A 26,586-nucleotide genomic window follows, 5' to 3' on the forward strand; every position below is an offset into this window, starting at 1 on the left:
AGTTGGTGTTAATTTGAAATAAGTGTCAGTCAAAACTGTTGTAAAAGCTCGTTGATTTAATATACATATATATATTGTATAGATATAATTGGTAAGTATTTGATTTTATTTTTATCAATATGAAACTCTTTATTAAGTACTTCTTGCATCGGGGCTAGAAAGCACTAATATTTTATAAATATTATTGGGGCTATAATACTGCATGCACGACAATTTTAATTTTAGAAGCATAACTTTCCAGAAAACTTTGTCAAGTGGAAAAAATATAGATACCTTTTGATTTGCGGTGGTAATGTAGTAAATGTGTTATATACATTTAAATAAATATGAATTTTTAGAATACGTTTACTCTGTCACATTGAATATATTTTAACACATATTTTAATATTAGTTTTTAATTGATCTTATTTTTATTTCTTATAGCCCATAGTAAAATGAGTGGTGCAAGCAAGAAAAAAACTCGTCAATATTCGGAGGAATATTTAAAATTTGGGTTCATACCCGCTGTTCACGATGAGCGGATTCCTTTTTGTCTTTTATGCCAGCAATGCTTGACCAACGAATGAATTAATGAAACGAGGTCGTCTTGAGGCACATTTGAAGGCGAAACATAGTGCTCATATTAATTCAGATTTGAGTTATTTAAAACTTTAAAGAAAAATTTTGAAAAAAGAACAACATTAAAGTCTCTATTTACTGCTCATACTTCAACTAATAATCGTGTTCTTGAGGCTAGTTATCAAATTTCTTTATTCATCGCTAAAATTGGAGAAAATCACACTATAGGAGAGAATTTAATAAAACCATCAATATCAGCATTTCTTAAAACGGTTCTTGAAAAAGATGACAAAGATGTAAAAGCTATGCCACTCAGTAACAATACTGTTAGCAGAAGAATAGACGAAATGAGTGAGGATATTGAAAAACAACTTACTGAAAAGCTGAAAACAAGAAAATTCTCCTTGCAAATGGATGAATCAACTTTGAGAGACAGGCAGTATTGATAACTTACGTAAGATATATTGATAAAGGACATTTTGCTGAAGAAATGTTGTTCTGTAAAAGATTAGAAAGCACCACTACCTCCAAAGATATATATAATAAGCTAAAAAACTACTTAGATGTCAATGATATACCAATGAAAAATAGAACATCTTGTGCTGCAGATGGTGCTCCCAATATGATGGGCAAGAAAATGGCTGCTTAAAATTGATGAAAGATGCAAATCCAGAAATGATTCTTGTGCATTGTGTTATTCATAGGGAAAACTTGGTAGCTAAAAACATCTTGCCTGTTCTGAATGAAGTATTACATACAGTAATAAAGTGTGTTAATGCTATTAAAGCTAGTGCCAAATGTGAGCGTCTTTTCAAGCTATTTTGTGAAGAACAAAATGAAGACCATGTGAGACTTTTACTTCATACTGAAGTAAGATGGCTATCTAAAGGAAACTGTTTGAAAAGATTTATGGAACTGTTTGGTACTCTCAGTGATTTTTTAAGCGACAAACCTGAAATGAAGTATCTGTTAACAATAGATGGTAAAGCATTTGTGAGTTATTTAGCCGATATCTTTGAAACACTAAATATATTAAATAAGCAACTTCAAGGAACAAATAAAACTCTTGTCGATGCAAAAACAAAGATATTTGGTTTCATTACCAATATTGAGTTATGTCAGAAACATATTAACAACAAAAACTTTAAACAGTTTCATTGGCTCCAGAAATGTGAAGTAACTGATACTGCTTTACTTGTTATTGTCAATCATTTGAATATTCTATCGGCTGATTTAAAAGAAAGATTTTCTGATTTAAAACAAATTGATTTAAAACCAACAAATTGATTTTAAACCAACATGGATGATGCAGCCAATGTTAGTGGATTTGTCTGATATATCAAATATGCAGTATCAAGAAGAACTCGCAGAATTACAAAATGATGAGTCAGTTAAAGCTTTATTTAATATCAAAGGAGCGATGGCATGGCTTTGTGAGGAAACAGAAATCAAATACCCAAATTCAACCAAATGTGCAAGAAAACTATTGCTACCGTTTCCATCTTCATTTTTAGCTGAATGTGGATTTAGTGCTGTAAATGATTTACTGGTAAAAAAAAGAAATCGGCTGGATATAACACAACGTGGAGACTTGAGACTAAAGCTAACCAAATTGGAACCTAATATAAAATCTCTGTGCAGCAAGCATCAAGCGCAAGGATCACACTAAATTAAAATAATAAATTAATATAGAAAAGTCTGTATTAAAATTATTTGGAATTTAAATTTCTGTTTTTCATTATATGTTTTGAAATTTTACTTACTGTGTTTTGTTAACAATTTCATAGTGATTTCTTCTTATAACCTATCATTTATGTTTATTAAGTGAACAAATCAATTTTTTAATGTTAAAAATTATGTATGTTACATAGGGGGGGACATAAAAATTTTAGAAAGGTTAAGGTGGGGCATGGCACAAAAAAGGTTGGGAAACACTGCTCTAGATCAACTTGATGTAATAGATATCATCAGAACTTTTCACCGTAAAGCAGCAGAACATATATTCTTTTCAAGTGCTCATGGTACATTCTCAAGGATAGACTACATGTTAGGACACAAAAGCATTCTCAACAAATTTAAGAAGACTGAAATCATATCGACCACTTTCGCTGATCACAATGGCATGAAACTAGAAATCAACCACAACAGAAAAACTAAAAAACTCAAAACATTTGGAAACTAAATATCATGTTATTAAATAATGAATGGGTAAACAATGAGATCAAAGAAGAAATTAAAAAATTCCTAAAAATGAATAATGAGCATACAACAACTCAAAATTTATGGGACACAGTAAAATCAGTACTGAGAGGGAAGTTCAAAGCATTACAGGCATATCTTAAGAAGCTAGAAAAAGCTCAAATAAACAACTTGACCCTACATCTAAAAGAACTAGGAAAAGAACAGCAAGTAAAGCCCAGAGCTAGTAGAAGGAAGGAAATATTAATAATAAAGATCTAAGCAGAAATAAATGACATAGAGGCTAAAGAAACAATACAGAGGGTCAATGAAACTAGGACCTGGTTCTTTGAAAAGGTAAACAAGATCGATGAACCAGACTCACCAAGAAAAAAAGAGAGAGGACTGAAATAAATAAAATTAGAAATGAGAGTGGAGAAATAACAACTGACACAACAGAAACACAAAATATTGTAAGAAAATACTATGAAGAACTGTACGCCAAAAAAATTAGACAACCTAGGTGAAATGGAAAAATTCCTTGAAACATATAATATTTTAAAACTCAATCTGGAAGATTCAGAAAACCTAAACAGACCAATTACAACAAATGAGATCGAAACAGTTATCAAAAAACTACCAAGAAACAAAAGCCCGGGGCCCGATGGCTTCACAAACAAATTCTACCAAATATCCAAAGAATTAACTCCTATCCTTCTCAAGTTATTTCAAAAATTCAAGAGGAAGGAAGACTTCCAAACTCCTTTTATGAGGCGAGCATAATTCTGATTCCAAAACCAGGCAAAGACAACACACAAAAAAGAAAATTATAGGCCAATTTCCCTGATGAATCTAGATGCTAAAATCCTCAGCAAAATATTAGCTATCCAGATCCAGAAATATATATAAAAAAAATCATACACCATGATCAAGTAGGATTTATTCTGGGGAGGTAAGGCTGGTATAATATTTCAAATCAACTAATGTGATTCATCACATAAACAAAAGGAAGGAGAAAAACCACATAATTTCAATAGATGCAAAAAAGCATTTGATAAAATCCAGCACCCATCCATGATCAAAACTCTCAGCAAAGTGGGAATACAGGGAACATTCCTCAACATGATAAAGGCCATCTATGACAAACCCACAGCCAACATCATACTCAACGGACAAAAATGAAAAGCAATCCCCTTAAGATCAGGAACAAGGCAGGGGTGTCCCCTTTCACCACTCTTATTCAACATAGTCCTGGAAGTCCTAGCCACAGCAATTAGACAACAAGAAGAAATAAAAGAAAAAGAAGAAGTAAAACTATCGTTATTTGCAGATGATATGATATTGTATATAGAAAACCCTAAAGTCTCAGTCAAAGAACTACTGGACCTGATAAATGAATTCAGCAAGGTGGCAGGATATAAAATTAATACTCAGAAAACAGGCATTTTTATATACCAACAACGAACTGTCAGAAAGAGAAATTAAGGAAATAATCCCCTTCACTATTGCAACCAAAAAAATAAAGTACTTAGGAGTAAATTTAACCAAGGAGATTAAAGACTTGTACTCGGAAAATTATAAAACCCTGATAAAAGAAATCAAGGAAGATACAAACAAGTGGAAGCATATACCGTGCTCATGGTTAGGAAGAATAAACATCATTAAAATGTCTATATTACCCAAAGCAATTTATAAATTCAATGTAATACCAATTCAAATAGCAATGAAATACTTCAAAGATAGAGAACACATATTCCAAAAATTTATATGGAGCCAAAAAAGAACACGAAGATCCTCAGCAATCTTGAAAAGGAAGAATAAAGTGGGAGGCATCACACTTCCTGATATCAAGTTATACTACAAGGTCATTGTACTCAAAACAGCTTGGTACTGGCATAAGAACAGGCATATAGCCTGACCAGGCAGTGGCGCAGTGGATAGAGCATCAGACTGGGATGAGGAGGACACAGGTTCGAGGCCCTAAGGTCGCCAGTTTGAGCACAGGCTCATCTGATTTGTGCAAAGCTCACCAACTTGGACCCAAGGTCGCTGGCTAGAGCAAGGGGTTACTTGGCCTGCTGAAGGCCCACGGTCAAGACACATATGAGAAAGCACTCAATGAAAAACTAAGGTGTCGCAACAAAAAACTGATTGATGCTTCTCATCTCTGTCCGTTCCTGTCTGTCTGTCCCTATCTATCCTTCTCTCTGACTCTGTCTCTAGAAAAAAAGAAGAAAAAGAAAAGAACAGGCATATAGATCAATGGAACAGAACTGAGAACCCAGAAATAAACCCACACCTTTACGGACAACTGATATTTGACAAAGGAGGTAAGAGCATATATAATGGAGTAAAGACAGCCTCTTCAAGAAATGGTGTTGGGAAACTTGGACAGCTACCTGCAAAAAAATGAAACTAAACAACCAACTTACACCATTCACAAAAATAAATTCAAAATGAATAAAAGATTTAAATGTAAGCTGTGAAACCATAAACATCTTAGAAGAAAACATAGGTAGTAAGCTCTCAGACATCTCTCGCAGCAATATATTTGCTGATTTATCTCCACGGGCAAGGGAAATAAAAGGCAGGATAAACAAATGGGATTATATCAAACTAAAAGGCTTTTGCACAGCTAAAGACAATAAGAACAGAATAAAAAGACAAACTACACAATGGGAGAACATATTTGACAATGCGTCTGATAAGGGGTTAATAACCAAAATTTATAAAGAACTTGTAAAACTCAACACCAGGAAGATAAACAATCTAATCAAAAAAAGGGCAAAAGAAATGAATAGACACTTCTCCAAAGAGGGCATACAGATGGGCAGTAGGCATATGAAAAAATGCTCAACATCACTAATCATTAGAGAAATACAAATTAAAACCACAATGAGATATCACCTCACACCAGTCAGAATGGCGCTTATCAACAAAACAACACAGAATAAGTGCTGGCGAGGATGTGGAGAAAAGGGAACCCTCCTGCACTGCTGGTGGGAATGCAGACTGGTGCAGCCACTGTGGAAAACAGTATGGAGATCCCTCAAAAAATTAAAAATCGAACTGCCTTTTGACCCAGCTATCCCACTGTCAGGAATATAACCCAGGAACACCATAGCACTGTTTGAGAAGCAGAAATGCACCCCGTGTTTATGGCAGCATTGTTCACAATAGCAAAGATCTGGAAACAGCCCAAGTGTCCGTCAGTGGACGAATGGATTAAAAAGCTTTGGTATATATATACTATGGAATACTATGGAATCATGGGGTCACGAAAAAGAAGGAAATTTTACCTTTTGTGACAACATGAATGGACCTGGAAACTATTATGTTAAGTGAAATAAGCCAGACAGAAAAAGAAAAATATCATATAATCTCACTCATTTGAGGAATCAAATGAACAATGTGAAATGAGAAACGGAATTGAGACAGAGGAGAGATTAAAGGGACCAGAGGAAAGGACGACAGAGGCAAAGGGGATGATAGAATGGGATAAACCTGAAGGGAAGTGGGGAGGGCGCTAGTGGGAGAGGGGCAAGGGTGATGTTGAGGGGAATATGGGGGAGGGGGGATGCATTTGGGGCAACACTAAAATCTATGTAAACATAATAAATTAAAATCAATAAAAAAAACTTAAAACAACCAAAAATAAAATTAAATGAAGCAGTAAAAAAAAAATAAATCAATAATACACCACGATCAGGTTGGATTTACTTCTGGAATGCAAAGTTGGTACAATATTTGCAAATCAATTAACACGATACACCATATAAACAACATAAAGATAAAAATCATAAAAAAAGATCACATGAACAGATACAAAACATTTGACAAATCCAGCAGCACTCATTTATGATAAAAACTCTTAGCAAAGTGGGACAAGAGGGAACATACTCCAACATAGTAAAGGCCACATACGACAAACCCACAGCTAACATCATACTCAATGGGGAAAAACTAAATGTGTTTCCTTTAAGATCGGGAACAAGAGAGGGACATACACTTTCACCACTCTCATTCAACACAGTATTGGAAGTCCTAGCAACAGTAATCAGACAAGAAAAAATAAAAAGCATTCAAATTGGAAAGTAAGAAGTAAAACTGTAACTATTTGCAAGGTGACATGATACTGTATATAGAAAACCCTAAAGATTCCACCAAAAAAATACTAGAACTGATAAATGAATTTAGTATAGTAGCAGGATACAAAATTCAGAAATTGATTGCATTTTTATAGACCAATACTGATCTATCAGAAAGGGAAACTAAGAAAACAATCACGTTTACAATTACATTAAAAAGTAAAATACCTAGAAATAAATTTAACCAAGGCTGTAAAACATCTGTACTCAGAAACTATATGACAGTGAAGAAAGAAACTCAAGAAGATACAAATAAATAGAAGTATATACCGTGCGCATGGATAAGAATTACCATCGTTAAGCCCTGGCTGGTTGGCTCAGTGGTAGAGCGTCAGCCTGGCGTGCAGGAGTCTGGGTTCGATTCCTGGCCAGGGCACACAGGAGAAGTGCCCATCTGCTTCTCCACCCCTCCCCCTCTCCTTCCTCTCTGTCTCTCTCTTCCCCTCCCGCAGCCAAGGCTCCATTGGAGCAAAAAGTTGGCCTGGGCGCTGAGGATGGCTCTATGGCCTCTGCCTCAGGCGCTAGAATGGCTCCGTTTGCAACAGAGCAACGCCCCAGATGGGCAGAGCATCGCCCCCTGGTGGGCATGCCGGTTGGATACTGGTCGGGTGCATGAGGGAGTCTGTCTGACTGCCTCCCCATTTCCAACTTCAGAAAAAAAAAAACACAGAAAAAAAAAAGAATTACCATCATTAAAATTTCCATACTATTCAAAGCAATCTATCAATTCCACACAATTCCTATCAAAATACCAAAAGCATATTTCACAGAATTAGAACGAATATTCTAAAATTTATATGGAACCATAAAAGATCCCATAAACCACAACAATCTTGAGAAAAAAACAAGGTTAGCAGTATCACACTACATGATATCAAACTATAATACAAGGCTACAGTAATCAAAACGCATGATACTGGCATAAAAATAGACACAGTGATTTATGGAACAGAATAGGAATCCCAGAAATAACCCACATCTTGTTGGTGAATATTTTACAAAGTAGGCAAGTACATACAACGTGGTAAAGATATTCTATTTGATAAATTGGACAAATGAATGCAAAAAATGAAACCAGACTACCTTCCTACATCATATACAAGAATAAACTCAAAATGAATGAAAGACTTAAGACTTGAAAGATTAAAACTCCTAAAAGAAAATATAAGCAGTAACATCTCTGCCATTTCTCTTAGTAATATTTTTTCTGATATATCTTCTTGAGCAAATGGAAACAAAAGAAAAAATAAACATATGGGACTACATCAAAATAAAAAATTTTTGCGCCCTGGCCGGTTGGCTCAGTGGTAGAGTGTCGGCCTGGCGTGCAGAAGTCCCAGGTTCGATTCCTGGCCAGGGCACACAGGAGAAGCGCCCATCTGCTTCTCCACCCCTCCCCCTCTCCTTCCTCTCTGTGTCTCTCTTCCCCTCCTGCAGCCGAGGCTCCATTGGAGCAAAGATGGCCCGGGCGCTGGGGATGGCTCCTCGGCCTCTGCCTCAGGCACTGGAGTGGCTCTGGTCGCAGCGGAGCGAAGCCCTGGAGGGGCAGAGCAATGCCCCCTGGTGGGCAGAGCGTTGCCCCCTGGTGGGCGTGCCGGGTGGATCCCGGTCGGGCGCATGCGGGAGTCTGTCTGACTGTCTCTCCCTGTTTCTGGCTTCAGAAAAATACAAAAAAAAAAAAAAAATTTTGCAAAGCAAAGTAAACCATCAACAAAATAGAAAGACAACTCACTGAATGGGAGAACACATCTGCCAATGACACATCTGATAAGGGGTTAATATTAAAAAAAATTACAAAGTACTCATAAAATTCAATACCAAAAGCAAACAATTCCTTAAAAAATGGTTAGAGAACCTAAATCGACACTTTTCCAAAGAGGACATACAGATGGCCAATAGACATCTGATTAAATGCTCCAATCAAGACACAGGGTAGGTGAATAGATAAGAAAACGAAACTAATACATGGGCTGCCTACAAGAGACCCACCTCAGAACAAAAGACACACACAGACTGAAAGTAAAGGGATAGAAAAAGATATTTCATGCAAACAGAAACAAACAAAAAGCTGGCACAGCAATACATTTTTATATCATAACAGAAATAGACTTTAAGAAATATAGCACTTGCTTTAAAACATGTTTCCCCTCTGCCTTTGTATTTAATTTTACATAATTTTTTTAAGAAGTACTTATTTTAGAGTCTAGGATCTCAGTAGCACCAACACTACTGACATTCATTCATCTCAAAAATTCATTCACTGGGTTGTCAGTTATGGAGCTTGAGAGGAGCATGGGAGGCCAGGACAGCACTGTTCTGACACATACCCCATTCCTTGGACTTATCAGAAGGGTGAGTCCTAAATGCTCCCAGGGGTCAGAATTACTATTGGCCGCTTGCTTTCTCAGTAAAAAAAAGAGATACTGATACTGCTGATACTGCTACTGGCAGTCATGACTGTAGTATCTTAGTACAGAGACAATTTATCATAGGCTTGGAAATAACTGTGGCATCAAAACCTATAAATCCTATTTGACAGCTGGATTATGACAGTATGTAAATATTTCATCTCGATTTCCTCAGGAGTTTTCTCTGACCTAATGGGAGGACTGAGGCTGGCACCCAGCCTGTGCAGTTGCTCCAGACCCTCCTGAGAACCCTCCATGTGCAAGCAGGAAGCACGATGCTCTTATATTGTGAAGAGTGCACCAGTTTCTACCCCACACAGAAGGTCACTCAGTGATCAAATACTCTCATCTGATGAGGAGCTTACCTGTAAAATGTCAACTATGAGCACAGAAGGCTTTATCATAAAGCCAAAGTTTAAGCTTCAGGGCTCCTCGCTTGCATGGGCCCTGATGTTACAAGCCTCATTTGGAGTTTCAGTTCTTATTAAATTTAATGACATATCATTAAGCAGCTATTATTGTCACTATTTGAAAAATTCTGTGATAGCAAATGCAATAAATATTCTAGTAAAGTGGGAAAAAATGAATAAAAACATGCTATTTACTATGATAAAATCTAGTTAATATTTCAAATGTGAAAATATACAGTATAATAATTCTATCACAAAGGCTATTTTTTATTTTTATTTTTTTTTGTATTTTTCTGAAGCTGGAAATGGGGAGAGACAGTCAGACAGACTCTCGCATGCGCCCGACCGGGATCCACCCGGCACGCCCACCAGGGGCGATGCTCTGCCCACCAGGGGGCGATGCTCTGCCCCTCCGGGGCGTCGCTCTGCCGCGACCAGAGCCACTCTAGCGCCTGGGGCAGAGGCCAAGGAGCCATCCCCAGCGCCCGGGCCATCTTTACTCCAATGGAGCCTTGGCTGGGGGAGGGGAAGAGAGAGACAGAGAGGAAGGAGGGGGGGGGGTGGAGAAGCAAATGGGTGCTTCTCCTATGTGCCCTGGCCGGGAATCGAACCCGGGTCCCCCGCACGCCAGGCCAACGCTCTACCGCTGAGCCAACCGGCCAGGGCCCCAAAGGTTGTTATTTTAGATTAGGCAGGACTGTCCGCCTAGCTTTTAAAAACTAATACATGAAAATGTTTCAGAGACTATTTCTACTCTCAAATTCAAACATGCTTCTGAAATTCAAATACATTAGCACCCAATTACAAAAATTAATGACTTCATAATTAAGACAAAGTATCATTGGAATACAGTATATGTGAAAGAGCCCAGATTACAAAAATTTTATTCCAGTCCTACTGTATTTGGAAATACTACTAATTTAGGTTTATAAAATTATGACATTTTCCTTCATAAAACAGTCAAATAAGAGTTCTTGACTTTTACAGGAAAACCCAAACTAAGCAGTAATATAAAATCTGACTATAAAACAATCTGGATTTCTACATTAAGATGTTGACATAGAGACCTTATGTTTATCAAAATTAGACCACTATTAGAAAAAGTTTACTACTTACCATCAAAACTAATACTTGCAACTTTGGTATATTTACTTTCTGAAGCTTTTAAGGTAATTGGTTTAAAGTGTACTGTTACAGCATCATTTTGGGGTGTAGGTCGAACACTCTGAAACAAGAAAAATAGAGCATTATTTTAGTCCAATGATTCAACTAGATCATACTGGGAAGTGTACTGGAAAAGGCAAAGTCACAATTTTAAAACTTTAACTTTATGTGGTCCCCTTAAATGGAGTAAGCCAAACTAATAAGATATCAAATCAATTTCATCAGACTATTATTATGAAATAGAATGATCAGAAGAAAAGTGTATGATAGATGAGTGTGACAAAAGACAAACTAGTACACTGAGTGTGAGTAGATAAAACAGAAAAAAAGGAATTTTTCAAATGAATGCCTAAGTCATATGTAAGAGAGGGAGACATGAAGATTTATAACAGAGTACCTCTTAAAGAATCCTTAATAATAAACGTAACATTTTGGCTATATGAAGACAAGCAATGAACATGAGTCTGAGAGGTGCTACTCCTTTGCCAAGATAGTGTTGCAGTCCCATTTCTAACGGTGTTTTCAGTTCCTGAGGGTGTGCCACGCAAGTGAGATGTTGCTGTCCAGAGGCACGGCTTCAGTCCGAGCTGTGGCTCTGGGCAGTGATGTGACTGCAGGAATGTGTAATTTGGATGAGGTTAGAACTCTTTAAACTTAATAAATCAGACCTTTCTATTAGGAATAAAAAACAAATCTAAAGTAACAAAACAAAAGAACAGTAAAAGCTTGAGCCAACTTAGAAAATACATTTTTAAGTGCAGTAACATTTTTTTCCAAAAAAATATTTAAAGATTTACTGATTTTACAGAAAGGGGGTTGGTAGCAAGAAGGATCAACTCAGAGTTGCTTCACTTTAGTTGTTATTGCTTGCTTCTCGTACGTGCCTTGACTGGGTAGGTAAGCTCAAGGATTAGAACCAGCCACCTCAACATTCCAGGCTGATGCTCTATCCACTGTGCCACCACGGGCCATGCAATGCAGTAACTTTTAAATTGATGATCCTCACTGACACAAAGCACTTTTCATTAGGTGGAACTTTTAAAGATCCCAACCTCCTTCTCTGTTTACAGGTGAAAAGCACTATGCAACACTAAGTGCTGTTTCAATAGACAGGCATCGAGAGGCAGAACTAGAAACCAGGGTCCTGATTCAGCCCAGGGCACTTCTTCACCTGACACCCATGCCCAAATATATATTACACATAATGACTGCATACACTCCACTACCTACGGGCAGAGCATGCCTGTCCCATTGCTGGTTAGTACTCAGCCACCATCACGTCCTGACTGAGCCTGGACCCATGGCCCTAAGGGTGGCTCTGCTAATTCCTGTACCTGACATCTTCAGGCCTCAGTGCCTGGACTCAGGCTCTCAGCAATCCCACTCTTTCTTCCTCTTTCTTTCTGACAACTCCTCATTTGCTTTTGAATCTCTGAGTCTGGGTGTTGATTTGCTCATATCAATATATTTATTATCAGTAAGCTTGCTGTGTTTAGCCACCACTTAAAGTTCAAACCTCTATTCCTTGAAGGGTACGTGTGTGTGTTCAAAGCAGTTCGAACTATAAAATAAACTACAACTAGATAATGTTTCATAACTAGATAAGTTCCATTATGCTGTACTATGACACTAATATTTTTTCTGAAGGAAAGGGAAGCAGTACAGAAGCACATGTGACAATCCCACAGAGATCAGTTTACAAGTACGAGCTCAAGTAAGCTGCTCATCCACTCTGGGCGTGATTGTTTCCATCTGTAAAATCCTAGAGAATTGGATTAGATATTTTCTAAGAGTCCATCTAGATACAAAAAAAGTTTATTTATTCATTTTGGAGAGAGAAGAGGAAGAGAGAGAGAGAGAGAGAGAGAGAGAGAGAGAGAAGGGGAGGAGGAGCAGGAAGCATCAACTCCCATATGTGCCCTGACCTGGCAAGCCCAGGGTTTCGAATCGGCGACCTCAGGTTCCAGGTCGACGCTTTATCCACTGTGCCACCACAGGCCAGGCTAGATACAAAGATTTTTGATTCTATTAATTTTGCTGTGTTTTCAGCTAAGCTACTTTTATCCTGAGGTCAAGACTGTCAGAGATAATCTTCTGAAGATTTGCAGAGGGCTCTCAAAAGTGTGGTTCCAAACTCTCACCTGCACGAGCAACTACAACAGAGTAGCAAGAGGTCCCTGACCATCTCAAATGCTTAAAGACTACACGTGGCACTAACAGCCACAACGGTTTCTGGGTGTTATCAGCCTGCAGATCACCACAGGGGAAACAGCTAAGCAATGATATTTATTAAAATACTCACTGTAAGAGAGAGCTCAGGATAGTTGATGAAAAAAATGTTTCTCTCACATGAAACATACCACTTTAGGTTTTTTCTTTTTAGAGATTTTATTTATTGAGTTGAGAAAGAGAATGAGAGAAAGAGAGAAAGAGAGAGAGAGAGAGGGAGGAAGAGAGAGAGGCAGTGGGGATGGGGTGGGGACAGCAGGAGACATTGAATTGTAGTTGCTTCTCATGTGTCTTGACTGGGCGAGCCTGGGGTTTCAAATCCATGCCCTCAGCATTTCAGGTCAACACTTTATCCACTGTGCTACCACAGGTCAGGTGAAACATACCACTTTATTTTATACTTAATATTATTACCTTGAACTGTGCACTAATAGTCAACACATACATATTTAATTGATGGGCTTTATAAAAATAGTTTGAATTTTTCACTTACTGCCATTTTTAAAAAACCTTTAAATCAGTTAAAACCCATTATCTAAGGAACCAGAAACAGAGCAAAACAAAACGCTAAAATAGTTGGCTTACTCTGGTGGCTATAATACAAAATAATACATAATTATTAACTTGTAATAGCATGTTTATACTAACATCAGTTTTAGTATCAGTCATTAGCTGCTGCTTATTTGAAGACAATCAAGAAATGGAAAAAATCTGGCTAGATTACCAAGAAAAACAGCCTCCCACATGACCTAAATATAGTTAGTTTTTTCTCATGACACTCATACCCAACTAATGTTCAGTAACTCTCAAGAGAGACTCAAGGGCCCAGGACTCTCTGAAACTATTTAAAACAACATTTGAACAAACAAGGAAAATAACCTTCCAGTACCTAAGAATTGTATAAAATAGTTGCACAAATTTGCTAAAGCTCATATAAAGTAGATATTCGTAAAATGATTAAGTACATCTTTTCTTTTTTAAGTGAGAGGAGGGGAGACAGAGAGACTCCCACATACTCCCCAACTGGGATCCATCTGACTACCCTGTCTGGGCCAATTCTTTGTGCATTTGGGGCTGATGCTTGCAACTGAGCAATTTTTAGTGCCTGATGCAGAGGCTCCACAGAGCTATTCTCAGTGCCTGGGGCCGCTGTGCTCCAATCAATCAAGCTATGGCTGTAGGAGAGGAAGAGAGAGAGGAAGAGAGAAGGGGGGGGGGGGAAAGAAGCAGATGGTCACTTCTCCTTGACTGGGAATTGAACCTGGAACTTCCACAAGCTGGGTCGCACTCTACCACTGAGCCAACCAGCCAGGGCCAGAATAAGTACATCTTACTCATCAATTAACTTAGCAAGGAAACTTCAGGCAAATGATCCTCTTAGAACATCTCAAGCAAACTTATTCCCTATTTTATGTAGTAAAATGTTTCATGTATGTTTTCTAAATATTCTCCAAAGTTGCATTCTAGATGATCAATGTCAGGAAGGCTTGACCCTGCGCAGCTTGCTGACTGACAGGTGGGAAACTTTTACTTGAAGGTGCTTGCTTTAAAAGCCCTCTACCTACAAAGATGAAGAGACCGAACTCCTTGAAGGGGAATTAAAAAAACCTAAAAACCTTCCAGCTCCTCACATTGAGCCCATCCTGAAAATTACATTGTAAAATGGAGGAAAGCAGAGGCTCTTCTAAAATGCATCAGTCTCTAAGTCTGGCTTATTATGCAGAAAAATACAGGAAAAGCCTTAGGAAGCTCTCATACAACTCATGGGATCATGCCCTGGCTGATAAATGAGAAGTGTAAGCCACCACCATCTCTCAAGTGGACAAGTGCAAAATATTTCTAACTTATGCATGCAGTTCATTTCTAGAAAGTAATTTCAATGACCTTTTACAAATAAATGCTTAAAGTTTTGTTTTCTCACTTATAATAAAATCTAAACATGCTGCAGAGCCCCAAGAGCCCTGTGTGATTCTCCCACCCTGACCTTTTTTCATTCAACCTCTTGGTGTCTCCCACGACAGCCAAAGCTGCTCCTGCCTCATGCCTTTGCACTTGCTACCTGTGCAGGGAACAATGTCTACCAATTTTTCTTATGGGTGCCTACTTCTTAGTTATCAGCTATGACCTCAAATGACAGTTTCAATTCCTCAAAGGCAACCCTATCTAAACCAGCTCCCCATCCCCCTTACAAGCCATTCTCTCTTTTTTCTTTCATAGAACTGGGCTCGATTTACAATGATGTTGTAAAACCCTGGCTGCCTGATCCACTGTTGTATTCTCAGTACTTACAGGAGGTAGCATATAGTTGATGCTCACTAAATATTTATTGAATGAAGAGATAAATGAATTAGGAAATAAGACAAAACTGCCACAACACTGGCTGGGTATAGGCTTTGGATATTAGAAAAAATACATACATAGGTAGATATAGATGTAGATATACAGATATATACATAGATCAATAGGTCTTTAATACTATAGTAATACCAACTTGAAATTAAGATGATATATTCATACAGACTTAAATGTCATGATATACCTAATATACTTTCATGTAACTTTTGAGTTTTTATAGTCGAATAAGTCATTTAAAAAATTCTGACTCATTTTCACTATTTGGAAAATTATAGAATTGTTGTATTGGCCCTGGTCTGGTGGCTCAGTGGACAGAACATCAGCCAAGCGTATGGATGTTCTGGGTTCAATTCCCAGTCAGGGCACACAGGAGAAGCGACCATCTGCTTCTCTCCCCCTCCTCTCTCTTTCCTTCCCATAGCCAGTGGCTCTACTGGTTTGAGCATCAGCCCTAGGCGCTGAGGATAGCTCAGCTGACTTGAGCATCAGCCCCAGATGGGGTTGCTGGATGGATCTAGATTGGGGCATATATGGGAGTCTGTATATCTCTCCTCCTCTTACTTAAAAAAAAGAAGAAAAAAGAATTGTTGTATTAAGTGAGGTAATCTCTGCAAAGAATCTCGCATGGTGCTTGACACATAGAGAAAAAAGAAGAGAAAAGTGGGTACATTGGCCTATTTAATTCCATCATAAATGGTGAACACTACATTTTTTTCATTAATATTCTTAGAATTGCTTATTTCATTTTTCTACGAAATGTTTATTGAAAAAGGCATTTGCTTCAGTCTATCTGTTGTATGTAAAACGTTAGAGCAGACTGCTTGGGCTATGTGAAGGCACTTGCCCATCAAATCTCTAAGCCCTCGAATTTGGAGAAGGGACTGCAGGTCTAAAGTCTGCCCAATAAGCATGTAAGTTCGCACTCTGACATTCTTTGTGCGAAAGTCTCCTACACACTGAAGAAACCAGCAACAAACAGCATGCAGAACATGCAAACAATACAAGTAATCTGACATCTCTAAGAGGTAATGGCAGGTGGGGTTCCCCAGCAGACGCACTGCTGTCCACAGCTGAAGAGGAATCCTGGATGCTGCCTGGCAGCTGTGCTTTATGATGCCCTCTGCGGAGGTCAGTGACCTGAGCGCCCGAGAAGGAAGGGCTGGGAAGGGAATATGCCCGCGTTACCCCATCTTGGGTTAATGTGCTCCATGTAAACAACAGGCTGAAGAAGAAATCCACATCAGCAAGTTCAGTGAAAGCAAGTAGGACCAAAGCGACCGGGACAAATCTAGCAGGGGAATTATATTTCATTACAGAGGAAACTCTGGTATACTAAGCCAGAAATTTTTGAACAAAAGAATTACAATTCTTGGTAAAAGTAAGACCTAAAAATGTTAACACACAGCAGTGATTCCTAGGCCTTTGCATTTCATTGGTAAATCTAGGATGTGTGTGTTTATGCTGTAAAGGGAAGTCTAACAGAGGTTTCCTAACTTATTTTGCAAATGTGACAAAACTGGTGGAGGGGGAAGGAGAATCTCCTACTATCTAATACCCCTATTCATAAAATAATGGATGTTTTAATGTCAGAGAAAAATAATAATAAAGTTAACAAAATCAAAAGTTGGTTCTTTGAAAGGATCAAGAAAACCGAAAAAACCTTTAGCTAGACTGACCAAAATTAAAAAAAAAAAAATACAGAATAGACTCAAATTACTAAAGTTAGGAATGAAAGACAGGACATTACCACCTACTTCACAGAAGAAAAAAGTATTATAAGAAGATATTGTAAATAATGGTATGCCAACAAATTAGATAACAAATAAAATAAAAAGATTGAATTAGTAATTTTAAAACTTCCCACAAGAAAAGCCTGGGCCCAGATGGCTTCACTGGTGAATTCTACCAAACATTTAAAGAAGAATTAACACCAAAACTTCATAAACTCTTCCCAAAAATAAACGAGGAAGAAATTCCCAACTTGTTCTATAAAAAAAACACCTAAAGTAACAGCATTTTAAGGTCAAACAAGGAAACAAGCACATTATTGCAGAATAGTTCTTTTTTAGAAAGGGCATTTATTTATAACTTTTTAAACATACACTCATACTTTTATAAACAGTTATATTCTCATTTTTCTAAAGACTTGTGAAAACTTTAATATAAAGAACCAAAATCAATCACTAACCCTTCAATGTAATAGTAATAATCAGCACTATATATTTTTTAGGAAGTCATAATTATTGCTATAGATAGGAATTCAAAGAAACTGTGCAACAAGAATAGTCACTGCTATATTTTCTTATGTAAAACGTCACTACTGGAAGACATGCTCATAATTCCATCCCATAGAGACTTTGATGATAATCATTCAAAGGACTAAAATAAAAAAAATAAGTCACTAAATAAAAAGTGAATATATTTTTGAAAGCAAGTATACAAAAATATACTCACTAAGATTACTACATAAGAGGAAAGAACAGAACAAGAGACAAGGCTGGTGCTTACTGCTTTGGTGTTTTGTTTCTTTTTATTTTATTTATTTATTTATTTGTTTGTTTGTTTGTTTATTTATTTTCCAAGTGAGAGGAGGGGTGATAAACAGACTCCCACATGTGCCAGGGCTGGGATCCACCTGGCAACCCTTGTCTAGGGCCGATGCTTGCAACTGTGTTATTTTTAGCGTCCGAGGCAGAGGCTCCATGAAGCCATCCTTAGCGCCCTGGCCAAAGTGCTTGAATCAACCAAGCCATGGCTGCAGGGGGGGGGGGGGAGAGAGAGAAAAAGAGAGAGCAAAAAGGGGGAAGAAGGAGGGGTGGAGAAGCAGATGGTTGCTTCTTCTTTGTGCCCTGACTAGGAATTGAACCAGAGATATCCACATGTTGGGCCGACGTTCTACCACTGAGCCAACTGGCTAGGGCTGGCATTTTGTTTCAATGGCAATAGGGTGGCTCACACTTAGAACCAAGGTGTCACCAGGTATTCCTTGTCATCTGTGAAAAGGTCCCAGGCCCTTTAGGACCCCGAGGTCTACAACAGTATGCACAGGCAATGGTTTCACAGGTCTCTCTCAGCCTGCCTAACACTGGAGGGGCAGGAATTCCAGGTGAGGTAGTTTCAGCTCCTCTGTATAAAAGGGAAACTCTCTACCAGATCCCACTTCCCTAACCTGCTCTAAATTCTTCCATCTAGCAGGAGATGCAAAGTCAGATGGCAGGATGCTGCCTAGACTACGATCCCATCAATGAACAGGTCACTGTGCATTAAAATGTGGTTATCTAGAATGACAACCTCTTGCTTCTTTGTATGGGGTTTGTATATTCTCCTCTCTTTGGTTTCTACTCCACCACCTGGCAGTAATCTCTGGGTTTGGCGTGGATGGGCAAAAGTCCTCAAGTCTCGGCCCTGGCCGGTTGGCTCAGTGGTAGAGCGTCGGCCTGGCGTGCAGGAGTCCTGGGTTCGATTCCTGGCCAGGGCACACAGGAGAAGTGCCCATCTGCTTCTCCACCCCTCCCCATCTCCTTCCTCTCTGTCTCTCTCTTCCCCTCCTGCAGCCAAGGCTCCACAGGAGCAAAGTTGGCCCAGGCACTGAGGATGTCTCTGTGGCCTCTGCCTCAGGCGCTAGAATGGCTCTGGTTGCAACAAAGCAATGCCCCAGATGGGCAGAGCATCGCCCCCTGGTGGGCATGCCGGGTGGATCCCAGTCGGGCGGGAGTCTGTCTGACTGCCTCCCCGTTTCCAACTTCAGAAAAATAAAAAAAAAAAAAAAAAAAAAAAAAAAAAAAAAAAAGAAATAAAGAAAGAAAGAAAAAGAAAAAAAGGCCCTCAAGTCTCAAGCCATTTGATTTTCCTCATTTCATCAGCGTTCTCTGAATTTAGGTTTCTGCCATCAGCACAGGTTATAATAAAAATGTACTGCTTTTCTTTTCCATTATTCCCTACACATGTACCTTGGGGACCTCACTAGGAGGTGCAGTGTGCCTAAAGCAAAATAGAAATGTCCCTGTCCTTTTTATTTATTTTTGCCTAAAACCATCGAATGGTACCCCAACTCTACTATAAGGCGTAAGAATCATCTGCTCTGTGTATGTGTGTGAGGGAAAGCGGGGACCCTAGTTTATAGTATGCTATCTGGGGTGACAACAGCTGCCAGTTAGAAGGGACTCCTATGACAAAAGTTAATAGCATTCTACTTGCTTTATAATTTCTCTTGCCAATACATCTGAATCTTTTTTTCTTTTTACTTGCCCATACATTAAGTCTAACAACCATCTATGATAGATTCCTGTTTTTCTTTGCACATGGCACACTGATACTAGGCTTTACCAGAATCGACAGGCTTTATATGATTTTGCCTATATAGGAACCACATGAACTTCGAATCAAATTTAGAGGAGATTGCCTCCTTCCCCTCTGTATCCTTAAAACTTGGTGGTTAGGGCAGTACAGGTTTCTCACATCACACTTAGAACCAAGGTGTCACCAGGTCACACAAAACAAAATTCCTTTAGCGCAAGAGTTTATTTTTAACTTTGTCATAAGTTTGAAAACAAAGAATACATAAATTAGGAAAAAAGTAAGTAAAAACTTACTGTTATTGGTACATCTTTTGTTCCTGAATTTAATAAATGAAGATTTAAAATTTTTGGTAGATCTGTTAAAATTGAGGAAAAGAAATATTTCTTAGAAAGGTGAGTTTTACAGCAAGTTAGAATCTTTATCTTATTAGATTGGATATATTCTAGAATGTGAAATAAAATGACCATCACATTAATAAAAAGAAACATTAGGTAGGAATCACCTTACTTATAAGGATACTGTATATTACTAGAACTGCCCCCACCTAAACAACTAGACCAAAACAAAAAAACTTTTTTAGTAAAATTGACATTAAAACTTTTAGTTTTCCAGCAAAGCAAATTAAAATTGTGCAATGTGAAATGATCATATTAAAACTGAATCTAACATTCAAAAATGGGTCTTCAATCTCAAACAACCAAGTTTTAATTACATATGGTAGACAGACAACCCAAATTGTAAGTACAGTTGACCCTTGAGCAATGCAGAAATTAGGGGTGCTAATCCTCACGTAGCTGAAAACCCGTGTATAATTTTTGACTCAAAAAACTTAACTACACTCTCTTGGTATCTGAGCTGGATTGGTTCCAGGATGCCCAGCAGATATCCAAACCTATGGATGATCAGTTCCTTACATAAAAAGACGGAGAACAATGGAGTTGGACTTCTGCCTACACTGATCCCCAACCACAGATCAAAAATAAGTTTTTGAATCCCAGAAGGTTGAATTCCAGATGGGAAACCTGAGATACAGAGGGTCAACTATATATTTATTGAAAAAAAAATCCACATATAAATAAACCCGTGCAGTTCAAATGCCTATTGTTCAGTGGTCAACTACCCAACAGTTTTCCTTAATATATCCTTAACTTGATTGTTTCCAATTTTAGAATCTGAATTCTTTTTCTGACCATCTGGGACAATTTTTTTTAATATCATATCATTATAATACAATGAAATAATCTGTCACTAAACAAAAATCCAGAAGTAGTGAGGAACTAGGCTACAAAAGTGGAAAACTGCTTTGTGCTGCAATCTGGTAAGTGATGGTGTCACCTTGAGGAATGGGGTATATAGCTTGCAAGGTTCTGTTCCCAAAAGTAGATTTCTACAAGATCATATAAGCCATAGAAGAAACTTTCAAAGCTGAATTACAAAGGAGTTAAAGTAGAATCATTTAGTACTAAACAGGATTTTTTGGGTTTTTTTTTTTTTGGGGGGGGTGACCTGTAAAGACATTGTCTCTTTTCTTACCTTGTGTTCGCAGTGTACCAAAATCTAACATTTCTGTTGAGGAATAAATTCCAGGCGCTTGGAAAAAAGAAAAGCAAACAATTATCTGTCATGTTGCCAGAGTAAGATGCAGTGAAAATGAAACAAACGAACTTCAGTGTCTTCAGTTCTCTACTAACCTGTCGTGACTTCAACCTCAACAGGAAGGATGATAAACTCCGTGCTGTCAGAGGCATTTGTCTTTATTCGTATGAAGGCTGTGTGGTTATCTGCCTCTCTGGAGGAAAAACTGGCTCTCATCACTCCCTTGGTTTCATAAGGAGGAATCTCCTGACAAGTTAACAGGCCATAATGTAGCACAGCTTTTGTAATATTGCAAAACCACCAGTTTATTAAATAAGATGACATCAACAGAAAGATGCATAATTATTTTATATAACTACTAAGAAAAAATACATTGATTATTAAATATATTCCAGTGACTATAACACACATTCCAATTTTGAAGGATGTGAAAATGTGAAAAATGTGCCTTGCCACTTGCCAAATCACCATTAAAAGGTAGAATTAATCTAAAAAATCAGTTGTTCTTTAATGCATTTGTGATGTTTAGGTATAAAATTCAGTCCTAAAATTCTCTGACCAACAGAAATGTCACCATAAGAGAGAAGCTTTTACAGGAGTCTTTTAAAATGATAACCAAGAGAGCTCAAACTCTGTTGTTTTCCTTTCATTTAAACCTTAATAAAGCTTCTCAAGCAAACCTGCAGTTTACCAACTGTGGTCAGAAAGGCTCTAGGCATGGAAGATGACATCAATTTTCAGGCATGCAATGAGAGAAAACTCACACATGCACTAGAAGACTCACTGAAAAAACAGGCTTTTCTTAAAGTATAAGTTTTTTCCTGGTTTTAGAACAATCTGGCTTCCTTGGAGCAACCCAAATTTCTCTGCACATACCCTTTGACATAGTTAAAGAAATCTTTGTGCTTTAAATTTTACTGTTCTTCACTCACCTTTACTCTCAACTTTTTAAAGTAGGAAGGATATGACTGGAACTCTTCTGGAGCCACTAGAGAGGGCCATCCACTCACCCAACTTCCTGTCTCTGGGAACTGACTTGGTCTCTGGGTTTTCTCATGTACAGAAATGGGCTGGAGCAGAGGGCAAGGCCAAGGCCAAGTGACTTTCTCTCTAGCTTTATAGGAGTAAGAGTCACTATATAAATTCTTGTACCTACTCGAAGTATTAAAACATTATGCCCTCTCTGCTACTATTTATTATAGTTCTTAACTAATTAGAAAACTGAATTCTCTCATGTTTATTAGATAGTTACATTACATAGTGAACTCTTAGATCTATCTAAATTATATATTAATTTAATAGCTTATAGTTAATTTTTTGAGGCACTGTTTCATAAACTATTTCTCCCAAAGGCTTTTATTTATTTAATTTTTTGTGACAGAGACAGAGAGACAGAGAGAGGGACAAACAGGAAGAGAGCAAGACGAGAAGCATCAATTCTTCGTTGTGCTCCTTAGTTGTTTAATGATTGCTTTCTCATATGTGCCTTGACAGGGGCGGGGGGGGGGGGACTATAGCAGAGCAAGTGACCCCTTGCTCAAGCCAGCGACCTTGGGCTCAAGCCAGAGAACTTTGGGTTCAAGCCAGCGACCCTGTGCTCAAGCTGGTGAGCCTGTGCTCAAAGCCAGTGACCTCAGGGTTTTGAACCTGGATCCTCTGCATCCCAGTCTGACACACTATCCACTGTGCCACTGCCTGGTCAGGCCCAAAGGCTTTTCAAATAATAACAATTTATTACTTAAAAAAAAAATTACAAGGCAAAACACTTGTGAAAGGATATAAACCAACCATCTATTACATATTTCTACCTGACAGTGTTTATATACCTTAGCAGTTAGCCAATTACTGACAAATTTGTTTCTAAATGTTTAAGTCAACAGTCTATTAATGCCCCACACATCCTTTCCCTAAGTGAGACTGGTCAGAAGACAGAATCAAGAAGTGATGTGTTTACAGCACAATTCATGAAAGAATGTTGACCTTCAGAGCTTATTCAGTATGTCTCCAATAATGTGATTAACCTTGGTACAAGAACTGCATTTACTTATGTCTTTTCCCTATTAGATTAAAGCACAGTTAGACAACATTAAAAAAACACACACAAAAAAACCAACAACTAAAACGCCCCCCAAAACTCTCCAATGGCAGTTACTTTTGCAAATAAGGCAATTACTACATAGTTATTAATTTGGTTAATATTTCATAGTATTCTCTAAGAAAAAGTGGTTTTCTATGTGCTGGCACTAACTATCGTTTAAAAAAAATTTTTTTTAAAGTGAGAGCAGGGGAGTCAGAGAGCCAGACTCCTGCATGTACCCTGATAGGGATCTACCTGGCAAACCCCCTATGGGACGATGTTCTGCCCATCTGGGCACTGCTTGGCAACTGAGCTATTTTTAGTGCCTGAGGAGGCCATAGAACCATCCTCAGTGCCCAGGGTTAACTTGCTAGAATCAATCGAGCCATGGCTACGGGAGGAGTAGAGAGGGGAAGGGGGAGAGAAAAGGGGTGGAGAAGCAGATGGTCATTTCTCCTGTGTGCCCTGACCGGGAATTGAACCTGGGACATCCAAATGCTGGGCCGACGTTCTACCACTAAACCAACCAGCCAGGGCCGAACTACTGTTAACTATTCAACAATATTAAAGGTGGACATAGATCACCTAAGGATTTAAAAATTTCTAAGTCATCACAAGGGTTTGACTATGTTCTTTCTGCAAATGCCATATCCTCTATTGAAAATAAGTCTGAGTGTTCTATTCTCTACCTTCAAAAATCGAATAGTTCCTTCCCACAAGTTTTTGTTTATTTGTTTTTGTTTAAATATTTTAGTACAGCAATTATAAACAATTAAATTCTGAGATAATTTTACCAGTATAATTCTGATAAACATATAAAACCTCTTCCTTTCCACAGAGTGAGTTAAAGATTCCACCCATTTCCATGGCTTTTTCCAAAAATCACTACTCTTCTCTCATGCTCTCATTCAATTTTCAAATATATTTGATATAAATTTAATATTAAGACAACAATTTTATAGAAAGTCACCCATATATTTTCAGGTGATAAGGAGTTAAATATCTTCTAGTGTATTTAAGAAATTAATTGGTTTTAGGTGGTTACACACGAGAGAAAAATGTGTTAGTACTCACCCACAATTTTCTGGTACCTCCTTGTTGACCTGTTGGAAGTTCTAGGTGAAGATCTCCTCCACTAGAGTACATTTCAACAACCTGTGACAAAAGAGTATATGATGGTTAAGTTCAAAATCATATCCTCAATGCGTGTGGTTTGCTGTTACATAGAAATAGGTTGATAACCTAATTGTTTATCAGAAAAGATTCTAAAACATTTACAGGTCTACATGTAGAATAAAGTAGCATATCACCAGAACCAGTGTTCCATAGATATAGTAAGAAATGGTATTTTTAAACAAAAACAAGTTGACTTGGCAATATTAAGCTTTGAAACAGTGTAGTTGTTTCAAATACTAAATTTTAGAAATACAAATTTTGTGTTTTTACAGTAACACACGTGCTTTTTATTCACGCATTTATAATAAGACCTAGCAGCAGAGCTAATATCTACTATAATTCAGTGTATTATTCTTAGACATATGCAACAATTTTATTTCTTTATTGATTGATTTTTAGAGGGAGGGGAGAGGGAGAAAGGAGGAGGAGGAGGAGAGGGAGGAAGGAGGGAGGAGAAAGGAGGAAGGAGGGAGAAGGAAGGGGAAGGATAGGGAAAGAGAGGAAGGGGCAGGAGGGGAGGGAGAGAAATGGAGGGAAGAAGGGAAGGAAGAAAAAGGGAAGGAGGAAGGGGAAAGCAGATAGAGGGAGAGAACAGGGGAGAAAGGGGGAGGGAGAGGCATTCATTTGTTATTTCACTTAGTTGTGCATTCATTGGTTATTTCCCATATGTGCCCTGACCAGGGAACAAACTTGCAACCTTGGAGTTTTGGGACAACGCTCTAAGTGACTAAGCTAATAGGCCAGGGTCCATAAACAACAATTTTAATGTAGTATGAAAACATTTGGTTCCTACTGGTGGCAAAATCACAGGTACTGTTAATGGACCTGTGGCTTGTATCTAGACTGATGATTTTTAAAAACGGTTTTAATGAGGTATGATGTACAATAAACTATACTTATTCAGAATGTGTAGAACAATGAATTGTGACATGTATACAGCATAAAGCTACCACTACAATTATGATATGAAATATACCCCATTAACTTGCAGTTTCCTCACACCCTTTGCAATCCACCTGTCCCCCTCTGTCTCTTTCCATCACTGGGTAACCACTGAGTTGCTCTCAGCCACTCTAAATTCATTTGTAATTTGTACACTTTTATATAAATAGAATCACAAGTCTATTCTAAGTCTGGCTGCTTTTATTTAGTGTAATGATTTTGAAATCCATCACAGGTTGTTGTATGTATTTATAGTTCATTTCTTTTTGATTTTATGGATATGCAAGAATTTTGATCCATTCATCTAATGATGAATATCTGGATCATTGACTAGTTTTGGAAAGATAACATTAAAACTAGGTACAAATAAAGCTGCTATGAACAGATAAGTCTGTGTATGGACATCTGCTTTCCTCTCTCTTGAAGGAAAGACCTAGGAATAAAATGGGTCCTATGGCAGTAGAGTTCCCTTTAATGGCAGGTAACCATGTCTCCTAATAAGAAATAATATATTTATTTAAATGCAAATCTGGAGTGAAGTACTAAAAGAACAGCTGGAAAATCTTCACTTGTTTTATTACAAAAAGTTCCCTAGGGGTACGTAGAAAGGACAAAGTAGGAAAACAGTAATACTTGAGCGTAAACTTAAATGTTTGTGATGTGTGTGGTGTCACAGAAATGCACCGGGCAAAGATTAATATAGAATTTTTTTCTGTATTATTTTTCTTTAACTTGCCTTCCAATATCTTACAACAGTGTTCTCTTTTTTTATTTTATTAAATTTAATGCAGTGACATTGATAAATCAGGGTACATATGTTGAGAGAAAACATCTCTAGATTATTTTGACATTTGATTGTGCTGTATACCCCTCCACCAAAGTTAAATTGTCTTCTGTCACCTTCTATCTGGTTTTCTTTGTGCCCCTCCCCTCCCCCAACCCCTCTCTCCTTCTTCACCCCCTTCCCCCTCCCCCCACCCTTGTTGCCATCACATTCTTGTTCATGACTCTGAGTCTCATTTTTATGTCCCTTCTATGTATGGATT

At 38.0% G+C, this 26,586-nt stretch overlaps 1 protein-coding gene across 1 annotated transcript in view; it reads right to left on the bottom strand.

Annotated features, from left to right (window-relative positions):
• TMEM131 (transmembrane protein 131) overlaps positions 1 to 26,586 on the bottom strand; it is a 259,254-nt gene that overhangs the window by 85,751 nt on the left and 146,917 nt on the right. The window contains exons 8-12 of the mRNA XM_066267786.1: positions 24,497 to 24,577; positions 21,441 to 21,591; positions 21,283 to 21,339; positions 20,043 to 20,104; positions 10,819 to 10,927 (exon numbers count right to left, since the gene is read on the bottom strand). Of these exons, the coding sequence (XP_066123883.1) occupies positions 10,819 to 10,927; positions 20,043 to 20,104; positions 21,283 to 21,339; positions 21,441 to 21,591; positions 24,497 to 24,577 (460 nt within the window). The remainder of the gene's footprint in view (positions 1 to 10,818; positions 10,928 to 20,042; positions 20,105 to 21,282; positions 21,340 to 21,440; positions 21,592 to 24,496; positions 24,578 to 26,586) is intronic.

Source organism: Saccopteryx bilineata, chromosome 3 (assembly GCF_036850765.1).
Source record: "Saccopteryx bilineata isolate mSacBil1 chromosome 3, mSacBil1_pri_phased_curated, whole genome shotgun sequence".
NCBI classification, from domain to species: Eukaryota; Metazoa; Chordata; class Mammalia; order Chiroptera; family Emballonuridae; genus Saccopteryx; species Saccopteryx bilineata.